Consider the following 13,281-nt stretch of genomic DNA (forward strand, 5'->3'; position numbering starts at 1 on the left):
CATGCTCTAATTCCTTCTGCCTTTTCTATCCCACTTCTGTTTTCCTGTTCCAGGTTCCTTTTCAGGTGCTCAGTAGAAACTGGGAACTCCTTATAGGAGTCAAGACTCTATGGGACTAGCAGAAAGCTGGGCTGTGGTGGGAAATATGGGAGCAGCTCCTTGGAATTTTTGGAAACAGTGGAAATAAACTTGCTGCATAATTTCCTGCAAAAATCCAAGGGGTTTTAGGCGCTAGAGTAGAGCCTAGGCTTTGGAATCAGCTGGACTTGGGTCTACCAATTATGAACTATATTTGACCTTAGAGTTCGTGGGCTCTCAGTTTCCTCATACATGCGGTGGGTGCAACCTACTCACAGAATTCCTACGAGGGTTAAATGAGATAGTGTGTACAATGTGCTTCCCAGAATGCTTGGGACATAATATATGTTCAATAAATATTAGCTATTAATTATCATTGTTGGGAAAATGCCTTCCTCAGGTAGCAGTAGTATTTTGTTAGGCCTGGGCCTTAGAGAGGAATGACAGCTGGTGTTCTTTTTGTCATTTCCTGCCCCAGATATATATGAATCAGATATATATGAATAAATATGCCCTGATTAAGTACCCAGCACTGTTCCAGGCTCTGTGGGGATGAAACCATGAGGCTGGGCTCCTGTTTTAGTGAGCCTGCGGTTCCCCTGGGGAGGTGAGATGCCAGCCAGGTAACAGCAGAGTCTGTGGGCGATAATTCCACAGTGTCCCAGTGATGAATGTACTTGTGTTTGCATGCCGCTCCCGGAAGTGGAAGTCTCATGACCAAAACAGGAACTGGTAAGAAAACAGGGGCTGGAAAAGAGTATAGTTCCCTGCAGCCTCTGGAGTGCTGTCTTTGGCCATTGTCTCTTATCTGGGAATAGAGATGTGGAAGACAGATCAATGTCAGGGGCCAGGATCCGAGAGGAGCTTCTTCTTTTTTTTTTTTTTTTTTAATTAAAAAAAATTTTTTTTTTTAACGTTTATTTATTTTTGAGACAGGGAGAGACAGAGCATGAACTGGGGAGGGTCAGAGAGAGGGAGACACAGAATCTGAAACAGGCTCCAGTCTCTGAGCTGTCAGCACAGAGCCCAATGCGGGGCTCGAACTCACGGACCTCGAGATCATGACGTGAGCCGAAGTCGGTCGCTTAACCGACTGAGCCACCCAGGGGCCCCGAGAGGAGCTTCTTAAAGCTTCAAAAGAAGCTTAACTCCAAACACATTTTGTGCATAAACAGGAGTCTGGAGGGATCTGGAAACACCCCTTTACTCTGAGTCTGGCTCCTCATGAGCTAGGTTTGACTTCCCAGTGGGCTTAAGGGCAAGAAATCCAATCTTTGTCTTGCTCCCAAGGCACCACCTGTTGGTCTAACTTCATGCCTGACCCTGATTTCACTCACGATGCTGCTTCCCTTGTTTTGAGCCAGGTTTGGAAATCTCATCTTCCTCTCCTGGCATTTGACCTGTGGCTCGTCCTTGGTTTGGAGTCACCACTCTGCTTTTCAGGATCTGATAACCTGTCCTGGGCTCTGACCCGCCACAGGACCGCAAGGTCGGCCCATCACGAGAGGCTGGCTGAGCATGTGTGAGCATCATGGAAGGAGATGGGACAAGGAAAGGTACAGACGGAAAGAGGTTTGCTTCGGGCTTCAGGGGCTGCCTCCTTCAGAAGGTGACTAGGACGCCCAAGATGGGGAGGAAGAGAAAGCAGAAGGAAGAAAATGGCCCTGGCCTTGGCAACATCAGCACAGGTGGGTTGGCGGTTGAGAAGAGGAACGGAAGTAGGGACTAGTGATGCTGGGGCCACAGGAGAGCAAAATGAAGCTGTCATTTTGCGTGACCACATCACTGATAACCAGCAGTCAGTGCCTTGTTCAATGCCCAGAATGGATAATGCTGGGGGCCAGGGGGACAGTGTTTCAAACGAGCATCTACTCAACGGCACACTTTGTGCTAGTTTTTTGGGTTTCTTTTTTTTTTTTGTCATTTGAGTATTTAATCTTCACCCAACTTTCTTGTTTACAAATCATGCCAGATTGTATGTTGTAAAACCGGATTGAGACATGGGTCTTGTCTGATTTTAGAACCCCTTAACTTCTGTTCTTGTGAATCTACATTTTTTTTCTGGCACAGCGTTTCTGGTTCACGGGGAAAGAGAAGGACATTTGGGAGTGTGACTTGGGGGCCCAGGAGGCGGCTTCATTACCTGATAGGTCTGGGCTGTATCGGGGGGCTTGTGATTTCCCAGTGACTGCTGGGCCTGGAGGAAAGGGAGTCAGGTGGGGCACGGCAGACCGGGAGCTTGGGCAGGCCTGACACCTGGCTGCGTTTCTCTGCTCACGACATATAGAGCGAGCTTGTTGCTGGTTTGTTGCTGGGGACCCCGCCAGCCTCGTGGTTATGTGAACTTGTGGCTTCACGAAACTTCCTCCCCTGCAGAGAAATAATCAGGGAGATAAAAATAATAAAATAACACAGGTTGGAGAAATGATTCAGTGTAAGCACGACTAATGACAGCGGCTAAGACGTGCTGAACGCTAATTAAGGGCCTGACATCGTTCTAAGTGCTTTATAGACATTAAATCTCTTTTAATCCTCACAAACCGAGTTATGAGGTAATTACTATTGACAGACTCATTTTTCAGACAAAGAGACCAAGGTCATACAGCTTTGCGTGGCAGAACAGGAATCTGGTGCCAGGTCTGGCTGTCTCCAAATGCCGTGCTCGGAGCTCAAGGATGTGCGGCCTCCCCCAGGGAAATGAAAGCGGGCTGGGACACGACTGCACAGGCATGGAGGCCACGCCTGATGGAGCCGCTGCAGAGAACCCCGCGAGGCTTGGGGACCGAATTCCAAATAATTCAAGGACAATCCGTTAGCGGTCATTCCAGTTATTTTTACTATATAAGAAAACTTCTTAAAATGTAGTATCTTAAAACCACATTCGTTGGTTATTTTTCACAGTTAGGGTGAGGAGTTAGAGTAGGACTTGGGGCAAATCGTTCTCCTCCACACGGTGTGGACAGACATCACTCACACAGTTGCGTGCAGCTGGGCCGTCCTGGAAGGTCAAGGCCTTTCTCAACACCTGGGGCTTCGTGCTTTTCCAAAGGGCCTTTCCACACGGCTAGCTGGGCTTTCTCCCAGCACGGCGGTCTTAGGGTGGGCTTCCAAGATGGAAGAAGTGGACACCAACAGCCTTCTTCTTTTTTTGTTTTTTGATGTTCATTCATTTTTGATAGAACGCAAGTCAGGAAGAGACAGAAAGAGAGGGAGACAGAGGATCTGAAGCAGGCTCCACAGTGACAGCAGAGAGTCCAATGCGGGCTCGAACCCATGAACCGTGAGATCATGACCTGCGCTGAAGTCGGACACCCAACCGACTGAGCCACCCAGGCACCCCCAACTTTACGGCTTTAAGATCTTTAAGTCTCGGCCCGAAATCGGCACATTTTCACTTCTGCTGTGTGTTATTGGTCAGGGCAAGTCACAAGTGAGGTTGCCAGAGAAAATACGTGGTACCTCCCTTACCGAATTTCAAATAAATAAAATAGAGTATTTTTTAGTATAAATATGTCTTATGCACTATTGGGATGTATTTATGCTAAAAATTATTAGTTGTCTGAAATTTGATTTAAAAGATAATTAATTTTTTTTAATGTTTGTTTATTTTTGAAAGAGAGAGACAGAACATAGGCAGGGAAGGGACAGAGAGAGAGAGGGAGACACAGAATCCAAAGCAGGCTCCAGGCTCCGAGCTGTCAGCACAGAGCCTGACGTGGGGCTCGAACCCATGAACCGTGAGATCATGACCTGAGCCGAAGTCAGATGCTTAACTGACTGAGCCATCCAGGTGCCCCTGAAATTCGATTTTAACTAGGCATCTGTATTTTTATCCCAACCTTGATGGGATGGGCAGTATGTCATTCAGGGAAATAAGGAATTAATGGTGGCCATCCTTAGAAATTCAATATCATAGGGTCCATGGAATACTTTCTGAAAAGTAGAGGCGGTACAGAATAGTGGTTAAGCCCTCCTGGCACTCCAGAGTCTAAGTTTCAGTCCTGGTTCTGCCCGTTTTGTTATTTATGCAATTTCAGACAAGGGACTTCACCCTTCTGCGACTCAGTTTCTTTATCTTAAAAATGGAGCTATAGTAATTTGCGTCTCACAGGGGTAGATGGGGAGAATTTTATGAGATGAAAATAAAATTCCTGGTGGCTCAGTTGGTTAAGCATCTGACTCTTGATTTTGGCTCAGGTCATGATCTCACAGTTCGTGAGTCTGAGCCCCACATCGGGCTCTGTGCTGACAGCAGGGATCCTGCTTGGGATTCTCTCTCTCCCTCCCTCTCTCTCTGCCCTTCCCTGGCTCATGCTCTCTCTCTCTCTCTCTCTCTCTCTCTCTCAAAAAGTAAATATATAAAAAAAAATTAAAGAAAATTCCTGGCACACAGCAGGTGTTTGATAAATGTTACCTATCATTAAGGTAGGATTTCAAGTGAAAGTCTGGCTAATGTTCCAGTCCTATCTCGTCAGAGAGCAAAGGGCAAAGAGCCCCCCTGCTTCCACCCTTCGCAGTCCCATAGAAGGTCACACCTAAGGTGACCACCATTTCTTTAAAAACAAAACAAAACAAAACTTTTTTAAAAAATGTCTTATTTATTTCTGAGAGAGAGAAGGAGACAGAATGTGAGCTGGGGAGGGGCAGAGAGAGGGAGAGGGAGGCACAGAATCTGAAGGAGGCTCCAGGCTCCGAGCTGTCAGCACAGAGCCTGATGCGGGGCTTGAACTCACAAACCATGAGATCATGACTTGAGCCGAAGTCAGATGCTTAACCGACTGAGCCACTCAGGCGCCCCAGGTGACTACCATTTCTAATACTGTCTTCATAGTGGCAGAGTGGCCATTTAGTTGTACCTCGGTACTTTCCTCAGGCTTGCCCTGGGAACAAGCCAACACACACTTGTGACATGTGTCCTGGAACCCCCGCCCCATATCACTACAGTTACTTTCCAAGGTTTTAGTCACCCTGGGACTCTGCGATCTTAGGCTCACGGAGCACAGAAGATGAGCCCCCAGGAAGAAACATAAAGGACAAGCCGCAGAGTTTACCATGAAGCAAATATCGGGTTGAAGAAGTTAAAGCTAAGACATTGTGGGGGCGCCTGGGTGGCTCAGTCAGTTAAGCATCTGACTTCAGCTCAGGTCGTGATCTCATGGCTCGTGGGTTCGAGCCCCGCGTCGGGCTCTGTGCTGACAGCTCAGAGCCTGGAACCTGCTTCGGATTCTGTGTCTCCCTCTCTCTCTCTGCTCCTACCCCACTCATGCTTTGTCTCTCTGTCTCTGAAAAATGAATAAACCTTAGAAAAAATTAAAAAGAAAAAAAGCTAAGAAATTGTGGCTTGTAGGAAAAATGCTGCCAAGATCCTTTCCACCATGCTTCCCGTTAGAATGAAGGTGTCTTCAGGCTCCTTAATGTGTGGAAACAACGTGAGCAGTGAGAAAAAAAGGGGAAACAGCTCAACTGCGTCCCTCAAATGGATGCTTTTGCCTTTTCCACATCTGTGAGCAGCTGTCAGACCCACGGCGGATGGGCGATCAGGAGCTGGGGCCTCTGGTCGCAGGTAGATTGAGACCCTTTAGCTAATGTGTGAATTGGATTTAACCATGAACTGTGATGGCCACACCACATGAAAAGTCTGGCTGGCAGAAGAAGGCACTGGGGGATGGCTTCCCTGGGGAGGTCCAAGGTGGGGACTTCCGTGCCAGGACAGACACCCACATTTGGGCACAAGGTCTGAGCACAATGTCGGGTGGGAACCCTAAGAAGTTGGGCAGGATCTCGTCTTGCCTAGAGATCCTTTCTCTGGTCCTTCTTCCTGCTGGGGCACTTTTTGAGAGCCTGCCAGCCTCGCCCACACCACTTATTTACTGGTACTTTGTAAACTGAGTGATTGGGTTACTTATATTAAAAATTGCAACTTTGACGGGGCGCCTGGGTGGCGCAGTCGGTTAAGCGTCCGACTTCAGCCAGGTCACGATCTCGCGGTCCGTGAGTTCGAGCCCCGCGTCGGGCTCTGGGCTGATGGCTCGGAGCCTGGAGCCTGTTTCCGATTCTGTGTCTCCCTCTCTCTCTGCCCCTCCCCCGTTCATGCTCTGTCTCTCTCTGTCCCAAAAATAAATAAACGTTGAAAAAAAAAATTTAAAAAAAAAAATTGCAACTTTGAACTTAAATGCACAAGTGAGTAGAACAGAGTAGAACAGTGAGTAGAACAACAACAACTGTGTTTCAGATACAGTAATAATACCCCCAGGAAGCCACGGTGTTCAAACCCTGAGGTCATGCTCAGACACATGGTTCATTGGGCAGCACTTTACGGATTTGTGAGCATGGAATTTTCTGTCTGGTTTTAAATCTGGAGGACCGGCCCTGGAACCTCTGTCTCTCGAATTACGGCAGACATCATGCTTTGCGAGCATCTTAGAGGAGAACGGGATTCTGAGATGGGCCGGTGCCCCTCCTTTGAACAAATCTATCTTCACGGAGCTTATCCGTACACTGTCCACGAGCCAGGCTTGCTTCCCATCTGGCTCAGCTTCTTGGGGCTGGTGGCCAGTTTCTCTGAGGTCCTGGAGAGAGTAGGGATGAAACTCGCGGTCTATGACACTCTGGAGTGGGGGCGTGGCCAGTGTTCAGTATTCTGACCTGTGGAGAAGTCAGGGCAACTGCTCAGTGGCGGGATCCATGAATCACCCGGAGGATGTCTGTCCCTTCTTTGATACTGGTCACCTCTGACCAGTCCCAGCTGGAAGCATCCTTGGACCGTCTTGGGTTCTTTCTTCCAAGAAACACCCCTTTCTCACTTGTATCTGGCTTCTTCCATCCTGCACCAAGTCGTCCCCGGAAGTGATGCCTGGAGAGACATCCCACGTGGCCAGTGATAGCTGTCAGCGATGGAGAGCGTGAGTGTTCCAGTAAATATCCTCAAACCAGAACTGTCTCCCCACCTGGTTACAGTGTCCTTCCCCAAGGGCCTCTAAGGTTAGTTTAAATGAGTCTGAGATGCTTGGGAACAAGATGGACATCGGAGAGATTCGCAGTGACTTACCCCCTTTTCCATCTGTAAACGGCGGGCTTTGGCCATCACGTCTCCATTCCCTGTGGGACAGGCGGGGGCCCAGCAAGGCTAACTCGCTTTCCTCGGGTGATGGAGCCAGTGCCTGCTAACAGTACCCATTCACTCAGCATCCAGTACTTGCCGGCAGCGGTCTGCTGTGGCCCAGTGCCTTGGCTGCCTGGCCAGAACCATGCACCGGCCTTCCTTTCAGCACCTGTGTCTGCAGCCTCCCCTCCCCCTGACCTTTGGCTTCACCACCACCCAACAGAAAGTTCCACATCACAGGTACTGAGTGGGCTCTGGGTGGTCCTAAGACACAGTGTTGATAAAAATTTAATTCAAACGCTCTTGAGACAGGTAACACTTTGACTTCATTTCCGAACAACATTCCAATGACTCCTATTGGGTTCCACATGGTTTTAGGTGAAGGAAGAGGGGAAGAGAGGGCGAGCTCTGTTCAAACAGGGTGGTGTGCATGGGGCTGAGGGAGCTGGGTGCCTGGTCTCTGAGCAAACTTTGCCGTGTCCCCCGCTGCTCCTGCGCTCCCCCTTCTCTGCCTTATCTTCCCTTCCCCCCTTCCTTGTAGGAATTTCTGGCAAGCCCGTTTACTTTGTAGTCTGTGACTGGGTGGCTCAGGGCCGTGGAGTGAGGGTTCTCAGGAATCGATAAAATTAGGAGCACAGTGTGAGTTTACTGTGCAGTGAAAAAGGGGTTGACATCCCCATGTCTCTGTTCCTGGATCCTCTGTGTCTCCTTGGCCCTAAGAGAAATTATTATTCAAAGGAAAGTTTTCTGCCAGGCAAATGGCTTATTTACATGAAAAGATCACAGTCCCTAAACTCCTGAGTCTGGGATAGAGTGTCGGGTGTTGATGGTGGTGGGGACGGGCTGGCACCTGCTGTATTCCTTAGTACGTGTGATTCTTCATTTATGTGTCACCTTGACCGGTCTAAGGGATGCACAGAGAGCTGGTAAAACACAACTTCTGGGTGTGTCTGAGTGGGGTCTCCAGATAAGACTAACATTTGAATCGGCAGACTGATTAAAGACCACCCTCACTAACGGGGGTGGGCCTCATCTAATCCATCAGGGGCTTGAAGGGAACAAAAAAGGCAGAAGGGTGAATTTCCTTTTTGCTTGAGTTGAAACATCCACCTTCTCCTGTCCTCAGACATCAGTGGGCATGGTTTTGGGGGCCTTTGGACTCCCACCAGGACTGACACCATCAGCGCCCGGTTTTCAGACCTTTTGATTTAGACCGAATTACACCACCAGCTTTCATGGTTCTCTGCTCACAGATGGCAGATGGTGGGATTCTCAGCCTCCATCATCGCATGAGCCAATTCTTATAGTAAATCTCCTCTTCTATGTATGTATGTATGTATGTATCTATCTATCTATGTATCTATGTATCTATCTATCTATCCTATGTATGTGTGTATGTACCTATGTATCTACGTATCTATGTATCTATCATCTATCTATCTATCTATCTATCTATCATGTCCTATTGGTTCTATTTCTTTGGAGAGCCCTACTACAGTATATTAAGAAAAATGACCCCAAACGTGTAAACAAAGCCAGTACCATCAATGAGCATTGATCAGTAGGTTCACCCATACATTATTCACTTTGCGAAGGACACGTTGTTTCACTGTGATATTGATGAAGTTACGCGTGAACAGGGAAGTTTCGTCTGGAAGAGATGCGGTTGTTTCTTGGTTTCCTCTGGGATGTGAACCCCCTTGTGTTGGCTCAGCCCAGTGTGCTCAAGTCTCCCCCTGCCCCCTCCCACCAAGATCTACAATGGTCAGGTGCTGTTTCCCTGTCATCCCCATTTATACCATCTACATTTCTAGCTCCGTGGTTTTCCCCCCTTCCTGACACACAAGCCAGAGTACATCAGCGGATTTAGGAATTTCAAGCTAGAGGTAACTGGGAAAAACACAAACCATTTACTCCCCATTCCCCACTACCTCAGATTTGCCAGATGGATAGGCAGAAATATAGGGATTTCGTCACACATGTGATGGGGTTCAAGCTAATTTTATTTGACTCCCAAAAAGATATTAAACCTCAGTTGACATCTGGGTGTTACAATACATTTCACCTTGTTCTTCCCCTCTTAAAGTAGTGAGATTGATTTCTGTTACAATAAAGAAGGCTTTGTCTAATGACATAAAGTTAATTTGACTTTGATTGAAGAAAGTTCTATGGCCTGTCAGCTTTTTATTTTGTTTAAATTGTTGATATATATAGAAATAGTGGCTCATTATTGCTGTAGATTACATTCTGATTCCTGGCTGATTATAGTGGAGATTCTGGAGCAGGGGTTCCATTCTTTCCCACAAAGTCAAATGATCATGATCTCCTTCTGATACACAACCCCACACAGACCGTTTCTCCAATATCACAGATTCAGAAGGGCAATAACCCCCAAGATGACCTTTTAGGGAAGGTTGCTGTGGCATTCAATGATTCTTTCTATCTGTGAGAACTGTCAAAGATAGGAAGAAGATAGAATCTGACTCTCACTAGGAATGCAAACTGATGCAGTCACTCTGGAAAACAATATGAAGGTTCCTCAAAAAACTAAAAATAGAACCCTATGACCCAGCATTTGCACTACTAGGCATTTATCCAAGGGATACAGGTGTGCTGTTTCAAAGGGGCACATGCACCCCCGTGTTTATAGCAGCACTATCCACAATAGCCAAAGTATGGAAAGAGCCCAAGTGTCCATCGATGGATGAATGGATAAAGAAGATGTGGTATATACGTACAATGGAGTATTACTCGTCAATCAAACAGAATGAAATCTTGCCATTTGCAACTACATGGATGGAACTGGAGGGTATTATGCTAAGTGAAATTAGTCAGTCAGAGAAAGACAAAAATCATATGACTTCACTCATATGAAGACTTTAAGAGACAAAACAGATGAACATAAGGGAAGGGAAACAAAAATAATATAAAAACAGGAGGGGGACAAAACAGAAGAGACTCATAAATATGGAGGACACACTGAGGGTTACTGGAGGGGTTGTAGGAGGGGGAATGGGCTAAATGGGTAAGGGGCATTAAGGAATCTACTCCTGAAATCACTGGTGGCACTACATGCTAATTAATTTGGATGTAAATTTTAAAAAACGAAAAAAAAAATAATCTGACTCTCACTTCTGGGACCACTGATTGGAGGTCCTAGGGGTCTGTAAGATACAAGTGTGGATGTACAAGGGGGGCACCTGGGTGGCTCTGTTTGTTAAGCTCCCAACTCTTGATATCTCATGGTCCAGGAGATCGAGCCCTGCATCAGGCTCTGCAATGACAGCTTGGAGCCTGCTTGGGATTCTCCCTCTTCCTCTTTCTCTGTCCCTCCTCTGCTTGCTCTCTTTCTCTCAAAACAAAGAAGTAAACATTAAAAATGATTAAAAAAAAACAAGTGTGGATGTAGGATATCAGGGGATGTAACAGATCCGAGCTGAATGTAGTGTATTGACAGAAGTATAATAGTGATGTTGCCAACCAGGTAGATGTTCCTGCCTAGGGCTTGAACTTCAGGGAATGATGGAAGGGTGTCGGGTCAGTTAGAGTTGATATGTGGCTGGACGCTATAGAGGGTGGTACAGTGGTTAGTGTAGGTGGCTTTTTCTGGCAACTGAGCAGTGCTGAATGCCCAGGGGCAGCAGCGCTAGCCGTGGCAATGGACGATGTCCCCTATGGTGGGAGCCTGCACATACCATTCTTGTGGGAGGTGTTCAGCTGTGCTTGGCCACTCTTGGTTTCTGTCCCAGGCTTCTCTTCTGTTTTATGAGCTACCAGATACCTTGCTAACAAATTCCTTTTCTGCTGAAGTTAAGGACCCTAATTTGTACAGCAGCCTCGACATCTTTGTTCCTTAAGCTGTAGACCAGGGGGTTCAGCATGGGGATCACAATGGTGTAGAACACAGAGAGGCCCTTGTTATAGGCTGCAGCACTTCCAGGGTTGGGTTGGACATAGACAAAGAACACAGACCCGTAGAAGAGGGAGAGGGCAGTGAGGTGGGAGGCACAAGTGGAGAAAGCTTTGCGCTGGGCCTCCAGGGACCTCATCCTACAGATTGTGACCAGGATGAAAGCATAAGAAATCAAGACGGCTGAGACCGTGGGGACAGTGACCAAGGCAGAGAGGCAAAGCAGGATGACGTTGGCCACTGTGGTGTCTGAGCAGGCCAGTTGGAGCACAGGGGGGGATGTCACAGAAGAAACGATCAATGACGTTGGGACCACAGTAGGGCAAGATGAAGGCATTCCTCGTCTGTGGAGCTGAAACGAACACCCCCGCAGCGTAGGTGACCGTTACCAGCTGGATGCACAAGCGCTTAGACACGATGGCGTGGTAGAGGAGAGGGTGGCAGATGGCCACAAATCGATCATAGGCCATTATGGCCAAGAGCAGGCTCCCCTGTGCCGTGGAGGATCACGGAGGCCATCTGGACCACACAGCCTGTAAAGGAGATGGACCGGTCTGTGGTGAGGTTGCTGATCAGCAGCCTGGGGGTGAACACGGAGGAATTGCAGGTGTCCAGGAAGGAGCGCACGCTCAGAAGAGAGTACATGGGGGTGTGGAGGGCAGAGCTGGCACGGGTCAGGTCTATCATGCCCAGGTTGCCCACCAGTGTCACGGTGCAGATCATCAGGAAGACGGCAAAGAGGAGTTGTTTTTGGTCTGCCTGGTCTGTGAGGCCCAGCAGGATGAATCTTGTCACTGCGGTGTGATTCTGCCCCGATATCATCCCACTGGTGTGTTACCCACAGGACAATGAATGCGGGGAGGAGAAACAAGAATGTTAACATTCTCATCAAAGAGGTAGCCTTTAACCTCTTCCACTGCGTGCATCTCCGAGTGGCAGGCTGGTCCCCAAACTCCATATCAATCCCATCATGTCACCCTCATGCGAGGTACTGAAGGTCCTCTGTACCCCTCAGGATAATGTCTACATTCTTCAGCTTGCCACACGTCCTCTGCGACGCCTCTGTGCTACTGTGCACTCAACTTGCAATTCTGGACAACTTACTTCCACAAACACAGCGTGTGATTGCAAATGTCTGTGCTTTTTCAAATTCTACATTCTTGTTGGAATGTCCTTTGGTCTCTCCAGACCCAGCTTAGAGGTCCGTCCCCTCCCTCTCTCCCTGGACTTGCACAGATGCTCCTTTACTTGACATGACACTGTATTTTAACTTTAAAAATAAAAAGCCCGTCCATCTTTCCTGTTGGACTTTATTTTTTAATTTTTAATGTTTACTTATTTTTGAGAGAGACAGAGTGCGAGCAGGGCAGGGGCAGAGAGAGAGGGAGACATCGAATCCAAAACAGGGTCCAGGCTCCGAGCTGTCAGCACAGAGCCCGGCGCAGGGCTCGAACTCACAAGCTGTGAGATCATGACCCAAGCCGAAGTCGGCAGCTTAACCGACTGAGTCACCCAGGCGCCCCTCCTGTTGGACTTTCTTACCCCTAGCAACTGGAGAGTGACTTCATATCTCAGTAATTTGTGCCCTGGTATCTATCAAGTGCTGGTGTCAGTGAATAAATAGAAATTCTCAATTCGATAAAATCTTCCTCATTCAGGGAATGCCAGCAGGATCCTCTCAGTTGTTTTGGCCAAAACCATTTTTGGCCACCTTTTTTCTTATCCCCCATTGAACTCCTCAGCAAATCACATCAGCTCTACCTTCAAAATAAGTACCAGCTTCCCACCCCTTCTTTGCAAGACACCCTCATAAGCTTGCTTGAATTAATGCAACTGCTCTTAGCTGGTGTCCTGCTTTCCTATTAAGAGGAGAAGCCAGGGCAAGCCTGTCACCACACCAGAGAAATGCAGATTGCTCACAATGGCTCTGGGAGCCTGGCTACTTACTACTCCATCACTTCCTTGCACCTCTCTGGCCCACTCTTTTCCCTCTTGCTTACCCTGCTCCAGCAACTCGTGCCTCCTTGGCCCTCTTAGGACACACAGGTGTGATTCAGGACATCTGCACCGCTGTCCCTGCCCCTCGGAGCACTCTTGTTCCGGTTAGCCACAGAGCTCCTTCCCTCATTTCCTTTAAGTTCAGGCTCAGATATCACCTGCTTGTAAAGCCCTCCCTAAGCATCTTACTGAC

The 13,281-nt window shown here is 47.9% G+C and overlaps 1 protein-coding gene across 1 annotated transcript; it reads right to left on the minus strand.

The window, feature by feature from the left end:
* Nucleotides 1-10,965: 10,965 nt before the first annotated feature.
* Nucleotides 10,966-11,912, minus strand: LOC115526410 (olfactory receptor 1009-like). The gene is given in 3 exon segments (XM_030333811.1): nucleotides 10,966-11,273; nucleotides 11,362-11,576; nucleotides 11,578-11,912. Coding segments are annotated over 3 exon segments (858 nt in total).
* Nucleotides 11,913-13,281: the final 1,369 nt, after the last annotated feature.

This window comes from Lynx canadensis, chromosome D1 (assembly GCF_007474595.2).
Source record: "Lynx canadensis isolate LIC74 chromosome D1, mLynCan4.pri.v2, whole genome shotgun sequence".
NCBI classification, from domain to species: domain Eukaryota; kingdom Metazoa; phylum Chordata; class Mammalia; order Carnivora; family Felidae; genus Lynx; species Lynx canadensis.